Source organism: Juglans regia, chromosome 2, assembly GCF_001411555.2.
Source record: "Juglans regia cultivar Chandler chromosome 2, Walnut 2.0, whole genome shotgun sequence".
NCBI lineage: Eukaryota > Viridiplantae > Streptophyta > Magnoliopsida > Fagales > Juglandaceae > Juglans > Juglans regia.
This window is the reverse complement of record NC_049902.1, coordinates 30,937,004-30,962,323: the sequence shown is the minus strand read 5'-3', so window position 1 is coordinate 30,962,323 and position 25,320 is coordinate 30,937,004. Positions and strand designations below refer to the sequence as shown.

At 31.4% G+C, this 25,320-nt stretch overlaps 2 protein-coding genes across 2 annotated transcripts; both read left to right on the top strand.

Annotated features, from left to right (window-relative positions):
• Positions 1-6,645: 6,645 nt before the first annotated feature.
• LOC109014935 lies at positions 6,646-9,349 on the top strand. Its single transcript, XM_018997418.2, has 5 exons — positions 6,646-6,965; positions 7,454-7,520; positions 8,074-8,122; positions 8,611-8,655; positions 8,958-9,349. The coding sequence occupies exons 1-5, from the start codon at positions 6,699-6,701 to the stop codon at positions 9,022-9,024; spliced, it is 495 nt and encodes a 164-aa protein (XP_018852963.1). The 5' UTR covers positions 6,646-6,698; the 3' UTR covers positions 9,025-9,349.
• A 10,628-nt stretch (positions 9,350-19,977) lies between these two features.
• Positions 19,978-24,666, top strand: LOC109014468 (transcription factor EGL1-like). Its single transcript, XM_018996943.2, has 9 exons — positions 19,978-20,660; positions 20,742-21,073; positions 21,595-21,849; positions 21,961-22,057; positions 22,211-22,225; positions 22,476-22,532; positions 22,646-23,503; positions 23,584-24,009; positions 24,329-24,666. Exons 2-9 carry the CDS (start codon positions 20,955-20,957, stop codon positions 24,398-24,400), a joined length of 1,899 nt encoding a protein of 632 aa, XP_018852488.1. The 5' UTR covers positions 19,978-20,660; positions 20,742-20,954; the 3' UTR covers positions 24,401-24,666.
• Positions 24,667-25,320: the final 654 nt, after the last annotated feature.

The window sequence follows — 25,320 nt, the reverse complement described above, 5'->3', positions numbered from 1 at the left end:
CGATGAAATATTCGTTAAAATTTATAATTAAATAATGGTTCAATTTTATATATCTACTTTTATAAACTACTAATAAAAGACGTATTTAAAAATATCCATCATCTTTTTTATCAAAAAAATATTCTCAACGTTCATTAATATAGAATCACGTAATTGGTCCACAAGTAAAATATAATAAATAATTTCGAAAAATTTAATGTCATATTATAAGATTGTAAAATGATGATAGTAAAAAAGATATTAAGTAGCATTATTCAAGAAAACTCCACAAATTTTCTCTCTTATTTTCTAAAACTCAATCTTAACAAAATTTCAAAATTTTTAAAATTTGTCATAACTAAACATACCTTGAGACTTAACAAAAAATTTCAAAATTTTTGGCTTAATCAAGAGAATAAGCCAAAAATATATCATAATATTTATTAAATATTCGTTTATTAACACATTAAACACATCATGGTTATAAACCTTTCTACATTATTTAGGATAAAAAAATGATATTTAAATTTTTTATAAATAATATCATCCACATTAAATCACCACATATTAAACACACATAAGATTCTGTTTGAAATTAAGAATGTTCATCCGGGTCAGTTTTTCTAGGCCCGGTCCAAAATCGGGATATTATTAAAGTTTTGGTTACTATTTCAGGCCTAAGTCAAAAACTCGAGCTGAAATCCGCATTACCAAACTTGGACCTACCCGGTCTAGGTCAAGTATGAAACTCGAGTTCTGGGTTTAAAACCCAATACCTAAGTTTATATATATAAACAAATCTTAAGCATTGAGTAAAAAAAAATATTGGATTTCTTTTTTTTTACCTCATTTTACATGCATTTAGTTAAAAAAGTAATCAGATATTTCTAACTTTATTTATTTTTTACATAAAAAATTAATTTTCCATTTTAATATGTTTTTATTACTATAGACAATGTCCAATGCATTAATATTATGATTTTCAACATGACTTCTTGAAAAGACTTGAATAAAATATAGGCTTTCTATAAATAAATAAAAAATTAACAACTTTTTTTCTTGAAAAATTATAGGCTTTTAGATAACAAAAAATTATGTTTTTCGACATTTGTTTTTGAAAAAATTTTAATAACACATAGGCTTTTGTATTAAAAAAAAAGAAGGATACACCCGAAACCCGATTACATCCAGATTCCGACCGGGTCATAACCCGATTTTCGGTCTAGATATACCCGTATATTCGAGTAAGAATGTTGGTCAACAATCCTTTTTTAAAGAGAAAATCTTCTTCACACTCTACTGTGTGAAGAAGCCCCAGCACACCTAACGTGCTGGGGGTGAAAAAAAAAAATATATGTGAGGTGTGTGGAGAGTGTGATGTACAGTAGAGTGTGATATAGCATTTCTCTTTTTTAAATATGTTACTGTACGCTCTAAAACCAAACAAAATACTATAAAATTATCTAAAGAAATAGCCAGTTTTAAATAACTTTTAATAGGAAAATGCTAGTCCTTTCATTGAGATTTTTTTATTAATTTTTTACTTAACAATTAATAAAGTATTTTTTAATAATATTATAAGTATTTTAAAAAAATATATTTAAAAATATTAAAAAAATACATATAAAAAAAACTAAAAAAACTTACATAAAATGCATTGGCAAAAGAGTCCCAGTGGTGGCTGTAGTTTTTAATAAGAGTAATGTTACGTATAGTCGTAGAGTGTGTAAATGTCGTGTAAATATTTTGACAAATAGTAGGGTCTATTATTAAAAAATTAATTTCTTTTTATGTGGGTCTCGTATTTATTCACTTTTTTTAAAGCGACTGCACAATATTTACAAATTCACGACTGTAAATATTATTTCTCTTTCAATAATCTGACATGAAAAATAAAAATACCTATAAAATTATGTGAAATATTTTATTCTGATACCCTTTTTTTCTTTTGAAATGAAGGGCCGCGGTTTTGGTTTAATTGCAGTTCTGGCGTTCCCGCCTTAGTACCTCACTTTTTTTGTCGTGTGTTTAACTTTAAACTTCTGGCTTTTGAAATTTTTTATTTTTTTATAAGTTCTGGCATTTGAAATTATCAACAAAACCAAACGACAAACCACGAGCCACGCGCCAAAGCTTTTGATGTTCCTAACTAGTTCCATTTCCAATCTAGGAAACATATATTAATTTTCCTCAAATAAATAAAAGAATAAAAAATGCATTAATAATATTCAACATAATAATATTTTTTAAAAGTATGAAAAAATCAATAACTCCTCAAACAAAAAAGGCAAATTAAAAAATGAAATTGAAAATTATATTTTCTATGATTTAATTTATTTTAAATAATATTTTTGAAATAAAAATACTTTTTTTTAATAATTTTTTAAAATTCTATTTTTAAACTTAATAGGATATTTGTCTTTTAAAAGAGAAGGTAAGGCAAGGAAAGATATAATTTTGAGTATTAGTATTGGATTCATCATTATTCTCTTTAAAATTTGATGAAAAGTACATATTTTTCATAAATTCAAAATATCTCTATCCATAACCTCACATTAGATTAGCTATTGAATTCATCAAAATAATAATATAATATTATTTTATTAATAATAATTTTAATTTATTTTTTCATATTTTACAATTACACTAACTATATGTTAATTAATAATTTAATTTGATACTTAAATTATTATTTCCTAATTTAAATATATTTTGGCTCAAAATTGAAAAATAATAATTTAAATAAATAAAATAATGATTATAGAGTGTGAATAGTAAGTCTCCAAATTTAAAGATTAAGGAAAATATATTGTAGTTAAAAGCTTGACATTTAAGCATATGTTTAATCTAATGCTAAGATTTTAAAGATAAAATCATTAAATTTTAAAAATTAGACTCATTTGATGAGTCCAATATCAATACTCAGTAGCTTGGGGGTGATTGTTGAAGGAAACTGCTACACCCACAAAAATCTTCTGCCGAAAGGTAAATGTTTTATTTTTTTTCCATCATTTTTTTAAATATTTTTAAAAAAATACAAAAAAATTACAAATTTATTTAAAAATATTTTCTTAATTATTAAATAAAAAAAATTAAAAAATTAAAAAAAAATGTATTTCGGTATAAAATTTCGGTAACAATTTAATGTGGGAATAGTATTTTCCATTGTTGAATCAAATACCGCTACGGGCAGGAGAGTTGCCGCAGGAAGCTGTGCAAGCCTGCAAAATCTAAGAAATCTTTTTCTTGTTTTTGCTTTTGAATAAAGAATACTAGAAAGGAAAGATCAAAAGTAGATATTCTCTGTTTGGGCTACCATCCAACGTACGCTTCTCACAACGAAAAAATATTATAAGATACATAAAATGTTGAAAGATAAATGTTAAGTGAATGATAGTTTGATGGATGGTTTGATCCATTTTTTTTATTTTTTAAAAAAATATTTAAAAATGTTTAAAAAATAGATTAAAAAAATAAAAATAAAAATGTACTTATCGATCCTGCTATCGATACAAGTAGCATGACTCGTGTTGAAATAGTGACATAAAATATACATGAGATTGTAAGGCGGTTGACTAATTAAAAATTAAAAAAAATGATATTTAAATTATAAAGTTGGTAAATGTTGCACATTCTTTTATAAAAAAAATATATAAATATGATATTTACATAACAAAAATTAATTTTTTAATGATAGGCTTAACTATTTTTTAAAATTAATGCACGACGCTTGCATAATATTTAATTATATTTAATATTACTCTTAAAAAATAACATTAAAGATAACCATTTTTTTTCCCTTCCCTTACAAAATTAAAAGAAAAAAAAATTATTCTATAGGGTTATTATTGTTATCTCTTGGATTGAAGTAAAAGTCACACTTAATGATGAAAAGGGACAATTCACTCAGTCACCCATGACTTTAGTGAATGCTGATCTTTTTCATGAGATCAATGATCTAATATTCCGCAAATCTTTCGAGGGAAGCAAAGGGGCAGAGAGGAAAAGATTATCCAATCCACACCGCCAATTGCAATTTTACAAGCAAAAACATTTTCTTATTAAGAGTGGCATTCATAAAATATTAAAATTTAAAATGGATCACAAACCAACCGTTTAATTAAATAAACATAATTAAGGTCAGTTTGAATAATGAGATGAAATAATATTATTTTATATAAAAATTGAAAGTTTAATAAAATATTATTCAAAGATTATTTTTTATTATTATTATTATTTTGTGATTTAAAAAAATTAAATTGTTTATTACATTTTATGTAAAAATTTAGTAAAGTTATAATGATGAAATAAGATGAAACTGTTTTTGTATTCAAACGGGACATGAGTTATGCTTTCGTAGTTGACGCCATTAGATCGCTTGGATTAAGAAAAATTTTATTTACAAGTCTATGTGAATGATATATATAGTAAAGTACTTACTGATATAATTTGACTTGAAAAAAAAAATCAATTATATAAATCAAATATTACAATTTTAAGTAATGTGGATGGTGTGCTCTACACACCTGTTTGATAATAGAATAACTTATGAGCTAATATAATATTTGATAAATTCGACATATATTGACACAAACAATAAACTCTATCTAAAATTAATGATTAAGAACTAAGGGATTTAGATTAGATTTAAATAGTGAGTTGAGATGAAATGAGTTGATATAAAAATTGAAAGTTGAATAAAATATTATTAAAATATTATTTTTTAATAATATTATTATTTTGTAGTTTGAAAAAATTGAATTATTTATTATATTTTATGTGAAAATTATAATGATGAAATGAGATAGATTGAAAGTGTTTATCAATCCAAACTAAGCTGTCCATTGATTTAGATGAATCAGGTTACAACTTATACCCTATCAATCGCAACTTGGCTTGATCATAACCAAATAAACAAATTTAGAGTTGATAATTACTTATAAATTTGATACTAATCTAACACAAAAACTAGTGAATTAGGGTTAATGACTAGGGGTGTAACCGGTCCGGTCCGATTCAGTTTTAGACAAAATTTAGGACCGAATCGATATGTATTGATTTTGCATTTTTAAAAACTGATTACGCATTGGTTAACCTCCTCAACCAGTACCTCCAGTTTTACCGGTTTCGGTCCCTTTTTCCGGTTTTTATAAATGATAATGATAGTCTTATTACTCCCTACCACCATTTTAATACTCTATAGTGTATTTAAAATTTTATGTTTTTATTATTTTATTTTTTAAGTATTTTTTTTATAACATTCTTAATTATTAAAAAAAACTTAAAAAAATTTACAATCTAACTAATAGTCACTTCCTTAACCATTAACTTGTTAACTTTGCACTTAACTCTCGTGTTCCTTAAATATTATAGTTGTCTAGAGGTCTTTTGCTGAGCCAATTTCCATCAGAAACATTCACCCTAATTGTTCTCATCCAATTCTCGATACCCGTTATTCAGGACTTTCAGAAGCTTGGGGATCGAGTTACACCCAGCCAGGTGACCTTAAGCTAGCTTTATCAAAGGCGTTGAATAAGATACTGGAGGTATATATGTTTTTTCCCATTTATAATGCTTCCTTGGTATATTAATATTCCGCTGCTTGATTAATGCTAGATAAACTTCTGCATGTCATGACTATCTTGCAGTTATGCATAAACTTGACTTCTTTAAATTAATTCCACTACTTGATTAATGTTAGATAAATTACATTGGACTTCTGTGACTCAGTCATATCCTTAATTGGTTTTGTAGGCTTACCGAGTCACAAGGTAGTGCGGGAATGGATAGAGCCTTGGAGTTTTATGCTCCTTCCAAATTGGCGGATGAAAGGTCATAAATCAAGCAGCGATTAGTTTCCAGATCCAGTGACTAATTAAGAGCAAGGCAAAGCCTAGATTCTTGAGTCATAAAATCAGAATGTTAAAAACCATATATCCGTCAAGAGTTATGCTACACGTAAGCCTCACACTTTGCACACCACTTAAAAAATATGTGATTTTATTCTTTTATCCTCATATTTCATATTTTTTATTTCCTGAAACATGAGGGTAAAAGAATAAATTCACATACTTTTAAGTGGTGTGCAGGAATGTGAGGCTTATGTATATAATTTTTCATCCGTCAAAGCACTCCAGGCATTGCAGAAATGTGCAAGCATGACATGGCATGACATGCTTCTAACGTACTCTAGGATTGCTGCTTCAGCGGAGTACCGTCCCGACTCCCGCCCATCTTCTTATTCTGTATTTTAAAACATCTAATGTGTGTGATTAAGGCATGTTTGGAAAATGAGATTTTGATAAAAAAAAATTTTTCAAAACTTCTGAATTTTCTTTTACAATTTTTTTCTTAAACATCACAAATAAAAAATAATTTTTAGTTTTAAATATTTAATTTTTTTATATTATCATTACAACTTCTACAAACTTAATAATAATAATAATTTAAAAAATTATCTTAATTTTATAATATTTTTATTCAAATTTTTTTAAATATAATAAAACATATTAAATATTTTTAATATCCTAACGAGTCTTTAAATTTTCATTTATCCCTGCTAAAATATGATTTACGCTTCTAATATGATTAGGCCTAAAAAGAATGGGCCGATTACTTTTACAAGCCCAATAACAAAATGAGAAAGGGCCTTCGTTCTTGAACCAGTTGCACCGAATGGTAAACGTAGGGAGCGGAGCACCCGATCAAAACCGCGGGAAATGGAGGACCGACCTGAAGGACGGCAAGCTCAGAGAGACGGTTATTCGGCCTACTCAGAAACCCTAATCTCAGAACCACCTATCGATCAATCATCCACGTCTCCTCAAACCGCATCCGATCTTGCTGAGGATGACCGCGCCGAACCAGTACCTGCTCTCAACCAGACCGAGATCTTCAGAGCCCTCGAGGTCGTCGAGAGAGACTCTGTGGCCATGGCCGAGAGCTTCACTTCCCTCTTCGCTTCTCTTCGTTTAGCTCTCTCTGAGGTTAAAACTTTTACTCTGAATTTTTTTTGCCTTTAATTTCTGTTTGGTTGATGAGAAAATGTGGAAAATTCATGAAGCCGTCTTGGTTTCTAAATAATTGGAGAAGTTCCTTTTATTACGATTCTAATAAGTATTGATTGGGTTTTCATTTTGCCTTTGTTTCAAAATGATTATATGAGAATTTTAGCTGTGTGGGATCGAGTTCTGTTAATTTGATTTTGATTTTTTTTTATTCCCATCCGATGGCCATGACGAGCCTTATAGATATATTAGCCTTAGCTGAATAAAAGCCCCTGTTTTCTGGTGTCCAAGAAATTATGATAAAATTCACTAGTCCGGGTGCGGTATATACCCTTTAATTTAAAGTTTCTCAGCAACCCAATGGAACATAGTCGATTTTCAATCTTTCTTAGTTCATATGTTGCATATGCCAAAATTGCCCTTATTCTATGATCACTTTATCTGATGGAACAATGTGAACGTTGTAGGTTACTAGTGGCTCTGTTGACCACGTGCATTGCTTCAGTGATGCTGCAGGCCGTCTTCAAGAATCTGGTAAAAGTTAATTGAATGCATATAATGCTAAATCATGATTGCCTTTCTGATGACTAATTTGTCCAACCGTCTGATCTGTTGTGTAATACTGTACTCAAATATTCAAGTTAAAAAAATGTGAAAAGAGTCAAAAGACCCACTCCTTCCAGCAGATGGCTATCAATGAGACTTTTCTCTCTTTACTTCCCATACCATTTCTGGGTGGATGATCCACAAATTGCTGCAAATATTAGATGTGACTAGCACCACATGTATGGTCATACATAAAGCCCTTGACCAACTATCTTTTCTATCAACTCTGATCATCAACTAAAATGTCATGGCACCTAGTAGGTCAGGAAGGATTTTTTAATATCTATGGTTGCACTTACAAGAGACTCTCGAGTTGACTTTAAACTTTCTTGTACGTTCTTTATATGAGACACAATAGTCTTTAGAATCTTTGTAGATTGCCTGAGATGGCGTACTGAAATATCAAATCACCAAGTGTTTGGCTGTTTCACGGTCTTTCTGACATATGCTGCATCCTTCCTTCTATCCTTTTACCATGCAGTTCTTGATGCTGCAACAAAGGGTAATTGGTACATTAACTCATGTCTCAGGTATTTGACCTTCTCCATCTCTTGATTTAAAAGATATCACAGCTTAAATATAGCCATTTTGAAAGGCTCATGCTTATGAAGGAAGTATATCTTTTAGTGTTTATGCCCATTCTTGAAGTTGATGCGAGGCTCTCTTAGGTTATTCTTTCAATTATCTGCCTTGTGATAAATCGTGTCTTAGTCAATGTTGCAATGACCTGGGAAAGTTCCTGATATGAGCAGTGGAACTAAATTACTCGTATTACTTCATAATTGCAGCTTTATTTTGAAAAGGATAGTGAAACAACTGTTTTTTTCCTACTTATTATTCCCAATTACTGTTATATACAAAAATTCATTTTAAAGAGAACTTGTTAATATTGTTAAGCTCAGCGACCTTTAGCATATCCCCAGTACTAACTTGTAAGAGGAACAAAATTTTTAGATCAGTGTTTTCACTTTTGCATGCTAAACATGGGAATTCTAAAATGATTTGGGTATGCTGACAGATTAAATGAGGAGATGAAGGGCATCGACAGTCTAGCTACACAGCTGTATCCTTTGCATTTGTTTTGTTGCTGTGTATACATGTTGCATAGATTAGGATCCCACGCTACACCTTGAAGTTGCTCATTGAAGGACCCAACAACTCCCCCTGCCTTTTTCTTGTAGAGGGGGAGGTAATCAAATGGTGGTTTATGTAAACAGCACTGCAGCCCTTTCTGTCAGACACCATGTTTAGAATTAACCACATTTAAGAGATTTTGCCCTGCTATATAATTCCTTAATTTATCTTCTTGTTACTATTATTGTTATTCAACTTTGTATTCTTTTTGAAACCTTAACGCCTGTGAAGAAAAATCGTGAGGAGAAACGTAGATGCTTTAGACACAGCTGTGAACAAGCTTCTCCGTCTTCCATGAAGTTTGAGGTGCTTAGCTCAATGGTTATACATTAGCTTCATTGTCTTTTCCTTTCATTCCTTTTTTATTTATGTATTGTACGGATACTTTTGCTTGGAATTTGAGAATATTATAACATCGAATCGTGATACTGCAGTGAATATGAAAACTCTCATAAACGTTTTTGACTTTGGGATATATATATTGACAAGTCGCCCCAGTCTGCACAGACCAACCAGGAGGTGTTTTACCTTTCGGCTGATTGTTGTAGAATCCAAAGCATATGTGGACTGCTGTTTACTTGGGTCAATCTTTGAATGGACTTTCCTGTTTTCCATTGCCCAAACGACTGATCTCTTTTTAATTTGCAATCCTTTTTGAAGTGCCTTTAACAAACAAGTAATATAGGATCTGTCCTGAAGGGTGCGGTGCATCTTTACTGTGCATTTTAGAGGACCCAAATTTTCTAAGAAATTTTTTTATTTACAAAATTGTTTATTGATACACTAAACACATTACTGATACGGAATCTTCACCATCTAGCATTAAAAAGTATTGGTGTTTCTAATTTTTTTCTCTAATTGTAATGGGTCTTACAGTAAGTGATGTTTTTACGCATTAATTCATAGGCAGCAAAACTCTTCTAAATTAGTACTGACTGAAATTTCCCCAACAATGTTTTTGGGTGGAGTTTGGATGATGATGATGATGATGATCAACACTAGTCTCATCAGGGAGGAAGAAAAATCACATGATATGCTTGACTTTGAGGCTGAGGTGAGAGAGTTCATGCTTGAGTTAAATCGCATACGCCCTCATCGCCCACTTCATTACAGTAAGCACATTCCCTTTTGACTCCAAACTCTTTTATGTGGGCCTCTATGTTTCAAAGACGACAAAGTGATGGCTTGTGTCATTAATAATGCTTGGTTTGACTATCTTGAAGAATGTTGGCTCCTAGCTAGCCACTCTTGTGTCGGTCGAGAACCACTAACTTCGATACACGAGGGAGGGAAAATAAAAAAATCACCATGCATGGTTGGATAATTACCAATTTAATTTGCATCTTTAAGTTATTTTTTTCGTTTTCTTTTGAATTATTGGAATAGTTCAATTAGATTTGGACTTGTGGGTACTTGATTTTCTTGCGTTTCCCCTCAAGTCCTTTTCAGATAGTCATTCACGCCGATATTATTTTCAATTTAGATGGCTTTCTTTGAATCTCTTAACCCCATTTTTCCCCCCCAACTCGATATATTGATTATTATAAACCAAAAAGTTTTGAAAAAAAATAAAGGAAACAACTTTAGTCGGACCAATTGGCCGGTTGATCCAACCCTTTTTTTTTTAATTTATTTAAAAAGAAGTGCATATATGACGCTTATACAACTAATTACTATATCTAGATTATATATAAAAAAAATATTATGCATCAATTACTATTTACTTTCACATCTCATACTTAAAATTTTTTTATAGAGTGAGAATATTTTTTATAGAATGTGAGTGTTTTTCATAAGGTGTGGGGTGTAAAGTGGTGAATAGTGATTGATGAAAATAATTTTTCATATATATAGGACATTGCTGCACCCACAGAAAGTGACTATCGAGAAAAGCTATCGATAGTGTGAATTTTTTTTCAAATATTTTTTAAACTCTTTAAACATTTTAAAAAAAAATATAAACTTATTAAAAAATATTTTTTTAATCATTAAGTAAAAAAAATGCAATCGGTATATTTTTTCAATAGAGCTTATGATTCTATTTTAAAATGAATATGTAATATTTATACATTCTACGATTGAATTTAATATATTTATATTTATATATATATATATAAAAAGTTGGTTGGATAATATTTCCAAACCCAAATTGCATAGTTGATAATTTTCATGTACCCAATGCACCACTTAATTACATTTGTCGTGACTCAAATAAAGTGGGTGCCTACTCATGAGCCAATAATTCAGACCATTCACACTCTAGTCTAGGCTGGAGACTCTCTGCATTCATCCAGTATAATTAAAGCCACTCAACCAAAAAAAAATCTTATATTCAGTACCATATTCGATCCTTTTACAAATAAAAATGTTCTCTGTTGTTTCTGCAACAAGAAATTTAGCGATAATTTATTTGATGATCATGTTCTTTGATCTCATTCACGGTTCAAAATGAATGAGAAATCAACATGAGTTCGTGAAAATTGCTGAGATCAAAGAGAGGTGGGGAAGATTAAACAAAACACAAACAAATCCAAGCACAGTGGCATGCATAATCGATCATTGCTGTATAGCTTTTATGCTTGTCAAGATATGTTTGGTACTTTTACCAAATCAGATCAATTGAGCGGAGAGATTTAACGAGAGGAGGCCACTTGGGATCGAGTCTCTTCTTTCATTTTCTATCTGCTGTCATGTAACAGCCCACAAACATTTTAATATATAGGCCGTGGAAAAAAAAAATTAATAATAAAAGGTGATGAGGCAAAGGGATGGCTGTTTGAGGTTTGTAATTTTCTTGTTCTTGTAATTGATCATGGAGCTTTCATGTGATGGATGATAACAAGCTGCATCCTTTCATGTCATGGATGATGATCTGCCCATTAAACTCAGTACTACTTTAGTGTTCATGAGCGTCACCAATGCTTGCTCTCATCAGACTCAGTTACTGCATTCACTGTACAACAGTCAAAATCAGTATGTTATTGAACCAGAAAGCAAGCGATCAGTCTATCTGCAAGTAGGGGGCAAACACAGCGACCTCATTAAAGATCATCTGCAACACAATCAATACGTACTACAGACTGCAAAACTTAACTCTATGTGCAGCTAGTTTTACGCTGCTCCGCGTGGGTATTAGATTATTAAATTTATTATTATTTATTATATTTAATATATATATATTTTTTATTACTATTTACACAATATCTACTCAAATCCAACCTTATCATCTACCTAATTAATATTGGTGACCGGCATGATTTTAAGACCACCACAAGCTGTTTGGATCATGATATCTAATTAACAATTTTAATACAGTCATGATCAGGATCATTATTAATTGGCAATATTTTGTGAACAGGGATTAATTGTAGTATTTGTATATGCTTGTTTAAGCAATATTGGATCACATAAATGATCTTTAAAAAATAATTTGTATAAAATTTAAATAAATATATCCCGTGTAATTAAACATTTTTTAAAAAGTGGACCATATATATTTTAAATTGTGTTTGAATGTTGAAGTGAGTTGAGTTGAGTTGAATTGAGATGATAAAATATTGTTAGAATATTATTTTTTAATATTATTATTATTTTGAGATTTAAAAAAATTAAATTATTTATTATATTTTGTATTAAAATTTAAAAAAAATTGTAATGATAAGTTAAAATGAGTTGAGAATATTTAAAAAGTATAAAAAATTTTATTTTTTATTAATAAAATTCACTTTTTTATCGTATCTATTTAAAATATATACCTACCACGATTACTCTTCTGATAATGGTACTCGCTAGCAGTCATGATCATGGTGATGAGATTAATTTTTTTTGGAAAACACCTTAAAAAAGTTAAGATTTTGGCATCATCATGGGGTTTATCAATCTCGCAACGTACAAACTCCGATCATTTCCCCCAAAAAGTTTCCACTGCCTCTTGTTTAATTTGATGGGACTTCCCTTGCTTTCCTATCAGAGTTGATTGAAATGGTCACGCAGATCACGAGTTTCGTCGTGCCCAAGCTGGTCCTCCTAATTAAAAGTAATTCTGAATTACTGTATAATCATTTTAAAAGTGATTAAAATTTATTATTAAAAAATTATTATTATTTTATATAAATTTTATTTTTTATTTTATTTTCATCAAAATGATTATATAACGATTACTGTTTATACAATTTACGATTGTAATTAATCTATATAAAATTGTAAATATATAAATATTGTATAATTATTTTAAAAAATATTAAAAGAATAATTTTTTTATATAAATTTTATATTTTATTTATTTTTTAAAAATAATTACGTGATAGTTACACAATTCATAATTATAAATAATTTTTTAAAATAAAAATTGATTCATGTCTTGATAAAATTTTCCCCTCAGTTTACGTAGTCACGATCGTACGTGCTTTGGATGCTGTAGTACTATTTTTATATCTATATATTTAATTAATTAATTGCTCTCGTTTTCAAAGCGAAATAATATAATTTTATAGTTAAAACTTCAAAGCAATTTGCACATAGAATAACTAACCGACACAACTATATTATTTATATATATATATATGTTTACTATTTTAAATTGTTTTTGGATTCCGAAGCTCGATCGGAAAATTAACGGAGGAAATAATTAGTAGGAATTTATATGCGCTTATAATACAAATTGAGACCGCGTTCATGACTAGTTTTTATAAATTAATTAGTTTATTTTAATATTAAATGAGCCTCAATTTTTGTTTAAATTATTTTATTAATTAAATAAATATATCTCATCATGATGTAATCGATATAAATATACCATGCAGTCAAACTCAAAACTTTCATGAATTAAGTACAGTTTGATTCATATTTCATTCATTTACATTCCCAACGTCACATGAGCAATACATGACATGAGTGCATGTGTATATATATAGGAGGCAATTAAATAAACCTGTTCAACTAGACTAGATATAACATCATGATCGAGTAGTTGTCATGTCGATCTTACTCGATCGACCGGGCCGTTGCAATAAATATTGCATTTACATGAAAATTAAAGAGCATGCAGCAGGTTGCATCTATAACGACAAAACAAGAAATTGAAAACTACATGATCATCTCAATCACTCCGTTAATGTAATTGTGATATTTCCATATATATATATATATATATATATCAATATTGAATGATAGCTAGCTAGCTAGGGGATCGGTCCCAATTATTAATGCATGATCGATATATGAAACTTCTACCTGCGCATGCTGATCTAATTAAACCAAATCGAGGTTGACGGCCTAGTGCATGAAAAAATCAACCCCATCACATGTGACCCTTATATATATAAATGTATATATATTCAGCTCCTATATATTATTGATCTATCAGAGACCATGCTACTGATCTCTCTCTCTCTCTCTCTGCTAGTTTATGGTACGTGCATTCGCTGCCATGCATGCCATGATATATACTAATTAGCGAAGAACACGTACGCGGTACATTCACATGATGATGATCATTTATATCCAAACAAAAACAAATTGTACTATATATATATATATATATATATATATATATAATATTTTGTGATTAGCCCTGGCTAGATCAGGGGATACTCCCAATTAGATCATAGGGACCATTTTGTGGACAAGCCAATTAATGAATCCGACGGCTGATCAGTTGTCTCAAGTGGCCTGTAGGAACTCCAAGCTCGATGGATCGGCCAATAAATTAATGAGCTCTTCTATGTACAAGCGGATTCGCAGACTAATCTTTATATTAATGTTGACATGAATTATTTTATCAAATGTTAATTAAAAAAATAATAAAAAAAAGGATCGTTTTATTAAAGTCTACTTTTTCACCTCAGCATGGTGCGCAAATTTGCTTACTCTTTTATGTGTATATATATATATACAGCATTATGGGCTAGCTCTTGATAGCTTGTTGCATTATGCCTTTGATGAAATATTACCGCATTTTACTCTTTTATATATATATATATATTTTTTGAAATGAATCATAGTATTATAAAGAAACAGAGGAACCAAGATTACACAGATGGAGTTAAATCCATCGCAAACTCATCCTCAGCCAGCTCAAAGATGAAAACTAAGCTAGACAGTGACCAAAACAAGTGTCACTTCACCTTACAACATCTTCCTATACATTGAACTATTTGTGATAATTATAAGAGTCATTCAATAACTTGAGAATCCGCTTGATGTCTGGGAGAAACATTACTAGACTTAAACTGAGCTAACTTATAATCCTTCGAAGATTGTACTGCCTGTTTGACAACAATAGAGGGATGGGAGAATAAATTTATCGAAGTTATCAAAGATAAATTTATTCCTTCTGAACCAAATACTCTTTTATATGTGTATATTATATGTGTATATATATATATATATATGCTCGTGATGTATTTGTCATAAATGCTATCGACCCAATTAGGACCCAACGTACACTGAAAGGCCTCGTACACAATAATTCTTTAAAAGAAAATTAGAATACTCCATGAAATGGTTAGCCAGTTTTGGGGCCATTCTTCCAAGATGTAGGCGGCAATTAATGTAGTCAGGTTCATTGGGCACGTCGTAGAGTTACACGCCAAAAAGTGACAGAGAGCTAGCTAGGGTTCCGGGCATGCATGCACGCACTCACAAATCCTGTTGATCTTCTGGCTTTCGGGCTCTAGTTTTCAGGCCAAAGTATAACAACAAAAGCCATTAATTCATCACGTGCTTAATTACTATTCTTTTTTTTTTTTTTTTTTTCTGTCTATAAAAAATATTTCTTAGTTGTTATTATCAAAATGGAGGTGAAAGAGACAATAAAATAATTAATCATATCTGATCGATCGATCGTGTCCTGGCAACTTTGGGATTATTGTCATGTTGTGATTTGGATTTTCTTCCCAAAGTCTTAAGATGGATTCAGAATTAATTTGGGTTATTATTTTTCCTTCTCTTGGAGGAGAAGTTTCTGTAACACAATATATATATATATATATATATATATATATATAATAGACACACACACACACAGAGACACTAGTAACACCGGCCGGGTGATCTGCAGATCGAGGTACTCTCGAAGCTGGAAATGGGGTTAAATAATTATAATCCGAATTACCAGATATGCTTGTAAGATCTTTAGGAATTCAGATACCAATTAATTAGATCAGATCAAGCTTATATATATTATATATGCATGAATTCATCACGAGGGAATTAACCGTGTCAAGAGTATATCATTCACCCTGTCTCTATATATATATATATATATATATATATATATATATATAATCTTGTTGATGTATGAAAAGCTAAAACTCTTCCGGCATTACTACTTGTATATATATATATATATATATATATATATATATATATATATATATATATATGTGTGTGCGCGCGCGCGCATGTGTCAAAGTCCAGCATGCTGGTTTAGGATCCACATACATTTACACCACATGCATGCATCTTGCAAGCCAATCATGTACATACTGGCGGCTTGAAAGTGACTCTTTTTGTGACGTTATAGCTGTTCATGAGTATGAACGTTCACACTTATCATGTTATATATATGTATGTAATGTGTGTGTGTGTGTATATATATATATATTAAATAATTACTAAGCACTATTAGTCCCGTATTTTCAGAACAATGTATCTATAAGATCATGGACTTGAAAAGTTTGACATGATTTCAGGATATTGGCTGTATATACAACAATTAATATTGCATGTCAGTCCACATTAAACAATATATATAAATCGAAAAAATGGAAGGTATATAGCTCATGCATGTGTAGAACGTTACCACCCGCCATATATATATATATAACGTACAGGGTACGTAAGGCATCATGCAGAAGTCAAGTCCGCGCGCGTGTCAAGTGTTGGATGATTTCGATCGCGAGTTGCATGCAATAATATTATAAATTATTGCCAAAGATCAAACTTCGATCACCCATAAATTAATATTGTCTTAAAAGTATATATAATTAATTAATTAATGGTACACTGACTTGAAGCTGATCATAATTCAAAAAATAAGGACCTCCTTCAGTTTGTTTTATATATATAGCTTTTAATTATTTTGTACAATGTTAATCACTAAATGTTTTGATAAAGTTGTTTATTATCCAGTCTAATTAATCTCGAGCTGATCGAAAATATAGATGATCAGAACGTACGTGTTAGAGTTTATCTGGATTAATAATATGTACATAATATAATATATATATATATATATATATATACACACACAAGAATCATAAAACTATATTACAATTTTTATACAACTAATCTTCAAAAAAATGTATTATTATCTTTTTTTTTTTCATTTAGTTTATTTTTGTTTGATTGTGCTGGGGTAATTTAAATTCAAAGAATTGTAATATTTTATTAAATAATTGCGTAAAAATTATAAGATAATTGTGCTTATATATATATATATATCATCATTTCCCTGATCTATATATAAAATAATTCGAATTTGACTTGTCTAATTAATATATTAAATAAGTTAGAGTTTGGATAAACCAAATTATATATAAATGAGTTGAGTTGATCAAATTAACTTCAACTCAAAATTGCTTATTTCATCATGTGGTCAGTTATTTCTTATGAAAATGATCATTTCCTACGATCAAAATGACTCTATTCTCATCACAAATAATCATTCTCATTATAAATAACTTGTCATAAATGTTAATTAATATATATATATATATATATGGAGCACACACATGATATATATGTTTTTTATAAGCACTAATTAACACTATATAACGGCCATGACGTCACTATACAAGTATACACATGATAAATACAATTAATTATAAGATAATTAAATATATATATGGAATAATATATAACACTGATAATTGGATGATCAGACATTAATTATACTTTGAAGTTAATGTAGGGTACTATTCCATTCCAAATAATCAATATTGCACAAGACCACCACAAAGATCACCACCATTAATTATTTAATTATTCAAGCTGTTACAGTCCCAGCTAGCTAGAGATTAAAGAAAATGTTGTCGCCTGAGAAAACGTCTTTCTCAAATGTGAAAAAAATAAAGAAAGAAAAAGAAAATGCATGTACGTATTCGGGTTGGAAAAAATTAGTTGATCATGACATAGACACCTTTCGTCCAGCTTCATTGTTTTATGATCTATATATATATATATATATATATGTATGTATGTATGCAGGCGGCCAATCATAAATATGTGTCGGACCACATAATGCATTCTTCATTTCATGATGCCATTTTTGGGTGGGCTCTTGATCTTGGTCCTCCTAATGTTAAACTAAGTTGAGTTGAGATGATAAAATATTGTTAGAATATTATTTTTTAATATTATTATTATTTTTAGATTTGAAAAAGTTGAATTGTTTATTATATTTTATGTTGAAATTTAAAAAAGTTATAATGTTGAGTTGAGATGAGTTGAGGTGAGTTTGGTAACCAAACGATAGAGATCACTAGGCTGGATACTGCATGATCAGTTAATTTAGTCATGTAGCATATAATTATATATTCATCACATGAATAATTTATTTATTAGTGACCATTTAATTTTTTAGCAATTAATATTTTGGTATTATATATTCATTAATTCCAATTCTGGGTTTTTTTTTTTGCCCTCTTAAATTGGACTGGAGATTGATATAATGTGATGTACTAATTCAAGCAATCTTTGTCCACCAACAGCTGTAATTAAACAGACAATAAAATGGAGGAATATGCAATATCATGTATTGATTTGAACTTGTTTGATGCTTTAAATTAATAAAGAGAGAAGCAGATGGAGGTGATTAGGTTATGTTTGGTTGTTAAAGTAATCTCAACTCATTTCAAATTAATTAATTATTGATAAAAACTCATTACTTTTCTAACTTTTTATAAAAAAAATTAAATTCATCTCAATCTATTTCATATATTTAAACATATATATCAACTTATTTATATTTAAATATATCTCAATAAAACTTATAAAATATTATTATTTATATATCAATTTAGATCAGATAATCTCATAATTCAAAAGTAGCCCACGCATGCCAACAGAGACCACAGAGAGAAAAATTTGTATTACATGAGATCAAGTGGCCGTTAGTGGTATCATGTATTTTCTCCACAACTATTTTTTTTATTTTAATTTTAGGTATGGTTTTGATAGTGAATTGATATGAGATTATGAATTGAAATAAAAATTAAAAGTTTAATAAAATATTATTAGAAATTTTTTTTAATATTATTATTATTTAAAAATTTTAAAAAATTAAATTATTTATTATATTTTATATAAAAATTTTAAATAATTATAATTACAAAACCAGATAATATAATTGATTTTGGTTTGATACTGACGAGTGACGACGACTGAGTGGGCACGCATGATGGGGTAGACTCCGACCGCTATAATTAATGTGGGGGCTTCCCAATTAATGCTCAGAAGCGGCTTAAGTGCTCGTGCTATGTGCTGTGGGAGAGAGGTGCGTGTGCGTGCATGCATTGGCAGCAGCTCATGTTTTGTTGGATTTCAATTTCACTTTGATTGAGCTATGCTAATGGCTATGCTAATTGCTAGCTAGTATCTCATGGCTTCGGAGTTTTTTTGTTTTTTTGGGACCAGTTTTGGGCGGATACAGAGGCCCATCATATCTAATTATCATTTTCTATTATTAAAAATAGGTTGATTTTCTTATCAAATTATCATCCTCGTTGCTGCATGATAATCCAATATTCATATTTGTAGCAATTAAGTAGTAGTAGCAGTACTGCAACAATGCGTGAAGGATCAATGACCGAGGGTGAGTACTGCATGCATGCACCTAGCAAAAAAGATGGGTTTTTGAACAGTACTAGTATACTCTTGTATCCTTTCAATCGGGTGCGTTTGTGCGTGGTAATTTTGGCGATCAATTTGCACAGATCTAAACCCCAAGCAAGCAGTTGATCTCTGGGAAAAAATCAAACAAAATTATGCCAAGAAAAGAAGCCATTTGAAGTACTCGAGGAAGGGCGCGCGGAGAAGAAAGAACAAGAGTAAACGAGATATATGCATACGACGACCTAGCTAGCTAGCTTTTATATATATATATATAGTTTTCTTGGTTTCCATATTTTTTTATTATTTTTTTATTTCTTGCCAAATTCCACAATTAAATCATATACGACGATCTTTAAATATTCATGTATCTCCCTACTGTCTTACCAGTTTACCAGTACCACCACCACTCTCTCTCTCCCTCTCTCACTCTCATCTTAATTTCTACGCTACATGTTTATTTTCCCTTGTGTATCTCGAGAATCCATGAAAGTATGTGAGAGAAAAGATTAATCCACATGTTTTGTGCAAGTATCATGCTTTTCTTTTACTAATACATATATCTGAACTCTCTTCACTTAAAAAAGCCACTTTACTGTTAAAAAAATAAAAGAGTGGGTTTTCTGAGCTTGGACTTGGACGAATTGGTGGACGCATTTGCTGTTCATCTTCCGTGTTGTGCGGTCAGAGAAACCCAGATCTTCACTTGCTTCTTAACTTGGTTTTATGTGTGTTTGTTTAAGAGTAGAAAGTTACTGATGATGAGCTGGTTCTTGCCCCCGCTGCCCTTTCCCGGCGCCATTAGAGGCACGGCATCGTCTTGGTTTTGGTTATCTGCGATAACAGCTTCTAGCTTTTATAGCAAATGCAAGTACACCATCTATTAAATACAGCTGTTCTGTCTTGCGTTTGTTTCTCCTTTTCATGAAAGTGAGTGTTCGGATTCTGTACCAAAGAGGAAATTGATTACTACTGGCCAATGATGGCCATTCTAAATCAGTTCTTCCCTTCTAGTGATGATGAGTATCAACTGCTTTTCCCCTTCCATCTTCCTTCTACTAGTTTCTAGCTCCAAGTTGTCCCGCAAACGGCATTCTTGAGGTTTGGTTATGTGGATTTTTTAGCCTTTTTCTAGCCAGAAAATGATGATTTTTAGCTATGGTTTGTTACTGTAAAAAGCAGGAAAAACTCCCGAGAGAAACCTATCTGGGTTTTTTTGGGATATCAAGAATCAAGAATTTGAGGTAAACACGTGCTTTTGTTTGTATCTATGGAATATTCCACACGAAAAGGAACTAGATTTGGTTCTGGTGCTGGTAGATGAAGAATCCGGAACCCATTTTCATCTGATCAGATTGAGTAGTGCGGTGCTTTAATTTTTAGCTTCAGAGTTATATGTTGGCTCCAATGGAGGAGAGGGTGCCGAAAAACTTGACGAAACAACTTGCTCTTGCTGTGAGAAGCATTCAGTGGAGCTACGCAATCTTCTGGTCTCTTTCAGCTAGACAACCAGGGTACTATGCATCTCCTTCTTTTCTTTTCTTTTTTTCTAATACTTTTCTGCTTTATTTTCTGGGAAAGAAGATATCCAAAATGTTATTTCCAATACAATCTTCCTGAATTTCTGCCATTGGGTCTGATGTAATTGGAAATCCGATATGGAATGGAAACTGACTAGATTTTAGGTGCGTGTTGGGCCTAAAAGCGTGAAGTTTGTCTTTGCAGAGAATTCTGTTAATGTTCACTTATTTCCTTATGGTAGCTTTGGAGTTCAAAACAATTTTCTTAAATTCTTTGAAATCTTACATAATGCGTATACCGCTGATGAAACTGAGATCAACCGGTAATTCACATATGTCAATTGCACAAGCATTTCGATATCTTTGATACTCTGCTATAGCATATTAGTCCTCGGTTGATTGCATTTTGCCTAATTTGGAAGGGGGATTTCTTGACAAAAGTTACTAAAAAATTTTCAGGAAATGCCGACCCTCCTTATGAATCTAATACATTCTTCCTGCTCTTAATATCATAGGGTCTTGGAGTGGCGTGATGGATACTACAATGGAGATATTAAGACAAGGAAAACAATTCAAGCTATAGAACTCAATGCAGACCAACTAGGTTTGCAGAGGAGTGAACAATTGAGAGAACTATACGAGTCCCTCTCAGCTGGTGAGGCCAACCCCCAATCTAGAAGGCCTTCTGTAGCATTATCCCCCGAGGATCTCAGTGATACGGAGTGGTATTACTTAGTTTGCATGTCATTCGTGTTCAACATTGGACAGGGGTAATCTCTTTCCCCTTAGATTTTTGTTTTTAATATGCTATTTATGATCTGAAGTATGCATCTAGTCACAAGTCTTTACTGTCATCAACTCTTGTTTCAAACTGTTCCTAGGCTACCTGGAAGAACGTTTGCAAATGACCAACCAATCTGGATGTGCAACGCCCACTTTGCAGATAGTAAGGCTTTCAGTCGCTCCCTGCTGGCGAGGGTAGGCTGCTGTTTCCTTTATTTCTAAATAAAATGCCATGCATATCGACTAAACTATGGAATGCTCAAAAATTTGCAAGGAAACTGAAAACAGTTTCTTTTTTTCTGTTTGGTTTTGGTTTCATGATGGACTTGAAACAACTATCTCTATCAGAGTGCATCTATTCAGGTACTTGCGTGCTCTTTTTGCCCTTAGTTATCTGCCTCTAAATTGACTTTGTTACTCTCAACCCTATGATTAATAACTTCGTATTAAAGAGGGAGAGCCATAAGAACTCTTTTCCAATTCAAAGATGAAAATTTTGACTTATGCTTGTGATGGACATGAAAACCTTGAAAATCTGATACGACTAAACCTTTAGTATAAATATTCTAGCTGCAGAGCTATATTACATAATATCTTCCCATTCAACTTTCAGACTCTGGTATGCTTTCCGTTTCTTGGAGGTGTAATCGAGCTAGGTGTGACTGAGCGGGTAACTTCTTGTCTCAGATTCCCACTTGGATAGAAAAAGCATTTTGAAATTTCTTTTTGCTATGATACATGGGAATTAAGTCTTTGTTTCTGTTCCTAATTTGATTTTTGAAGGTATTAGAAGACCCTAGTCTCATTCAGCACATTAAAACTTCTTTCTTGGAGATTCCATATACTGCAATTATTTCCAAGAAATACACAGGAGCAGTACACACAAGAAATGGCAATAGTCCTGCTTGTGCTGTGTTTGATCAGGATATCCCAGAAAACAAACTAATTTCATATGTAGGATGTGAAGAATTCGGTATTGTTTCTCCCAATGACAGTTCAAATGGATTTGAGCCAAATCAACCAGAAGAGGGTTCATTTATGGTTGAAGGGATAAATGGGGGAGCTTCTCAAGTACAAAGCTGGCAGTTCATGGATGATGAGTTCAGTAATTGTGTCCTCCATTCCATGAATTCTAGTGATTGTATATCTCAAACTTTTGTGGAACCTGAAAAGGCTGTCTTCACTCCTAAGGGTGAACTGGTGAAAGAAGATTTTTTGCAAGAATTTCAAGAATACAATCACACAAAAATGAACTCATTGGATCTTCAAAGCGATGATCTGCACTATCAGAGTGTTCTTTCATCTCTTTTAGAGAGTTCTCACCGGATGATTTTGGGACCAAGTTTTCAAAAGTATCATCACGAGTCCAGTTTTGTCAGTTGGAATATAGGAGGTTTAGCAAATTTCCAGAATTCAGGAGGCCGAACCCCTCAAAATCTTCTGAAGAAGGTTTTGTTGGCAGTTCCTCGTATGCATGTTGGTGGCTCACCCGATTCTCCAGAAGATAATGGCAATAAAGATGGAGTTTGGAGACCAGGGGCTGATGATATGGGTGTGAACCATGCAGTAGCTGAGAGGAGAAGGGAAAAACTAAATGAAAGATTTTTTATTCTAAGATCGATGGTTCCTTCGATTAACAAGGTAATTCAAACTCCATTCCCTGGTAATCGGCAATTGACTACAACTACTAATTGAAATATTCTTTCTTCTTGTTCATGCAGGAGGACAAAGTTTCTATACTTGATGATGCCATAGAATATCTGAAGGAGCTTGAGAGAAGGGTAGAAGAGTTGACAGATGTGGAAGCAAGAACAAAGAGGAAATACCAAGATACTGTAGAGAGAACATCTGATAACTACGGCAACGACATAATTAATAATACCAAGAAGCCACTGATAAACAAGAGGAAGGTTTGTGATATTGATGAAACAGAGCCAGAGATAAATTATAATGTATCAAAAGAAAGTTCAACTGATAATGTGACTGTCAGCATGATCAATAAAGAGGTACTAATAGAGATGAGATGTCCTTGGAAGGAAGGGGTGCTGCTAGAGATCATGGATGTATTAAGCAATCTCCAATTAGATTGTCACTCGGTTCAATCATCTACCATTGAAGGGATTCTTTCACTCTCATTTAAATCAAAGGTACAAACTCAAAATCACATAGAGAATGTGGCTTTCCCCCTTTGTTTTTGTTTCTTTTCTTTCTCTTCCTTTCTTTTTGTCTTGAAAAGAGTGCATTCTTCACCTTTTTTCACCTACTATTGTATTGTCAAGAGTCCAGGTCCAGCTCAAACCGAAAGCATGAACTTTGGATATAATGTGACCATTTCTAATGAACCTATTTCCTAGTATCATACCAAACTTTTCAATTTTCAATACAACTTTTATTTCCTAGAATCTTTCGATGTTTTAATATTGTAACAATTGACTTTTAACCGCATTAAATAATTGTTTTCTGCAGTTCAAGGGATCGGTTGTTGCATCAGCAGGTATCATCAAACAAGCACTTGAGAGATTCACTAGGAAGTTTTGAAGCTTGTTGTCTCCCTAGAACTTGCGGCTGTTTTAGAATCCCCTGTTCAGTTGTCGAATGATATGTAGTGTGGAAAGGTTCTGTTACAAACACAATTTCTAGGGATATTCCTGCAGGTAGAGAATAAAGATTTAGTTCTGATATATAGTTTCTTCACTACCGGTTGTATTATACCTTAAAAAATTATGGAAGAGTAACATATTCCCAAACAAGTATGTTTTTCTGAAAAGTGAAATTTACTGAAATAAAAGCTGAAGGGAAATAGAAATTTCCTTCCAAATTCACTCCAGGAGCAAGCAGTGCCTAAAGTATATACCATACTACATATGTAAAGTGACTTATATGTTCAAATGTTTAAGACAAAAGCTAAAGACACTATCCCCCACCAAAAGAGCTAATGAACATGGGTCTGCATTTTGTTGTGCAGGCCCATGGCTGCTGTCCAAGACATTGAAAACACAATTGATGATATTGTATAGGACTAGGAGGCGCAAAAAGGGGGACAGGGAAAGGAAAAGAAAAACAACTGTATTATAAAAGGTGATGGGTTGTTTTATTGAAGCCCGACTTGTATAGAGAGTCTGCATGTGCTTAAAATGACAAAATGATAAACCCCAGACAAAGCAGAATATATAACTTACAAGTTGTTGTGATTTAAATCATTTTATAACTACAAGTAGCTTTAATCCCCAAACGAGTATAAAGAAGAAAAGATTAGGTTAGGGACATATAATACTTGTTTCTCTGTAGCCAGAAAGTAAGAGCTTGCTAACTTTAAGCAAAGTAAAAAAAATCATTTGGATTGTAAAAAAGGATGAAGTTTCAGAACCAAATAAATAATATTGAAGGCTGACACAATGCTTACATAGCGTTGCCATAAGAAAAATTCTTCTCATCAGTAACTATTCACTGTCCCATAT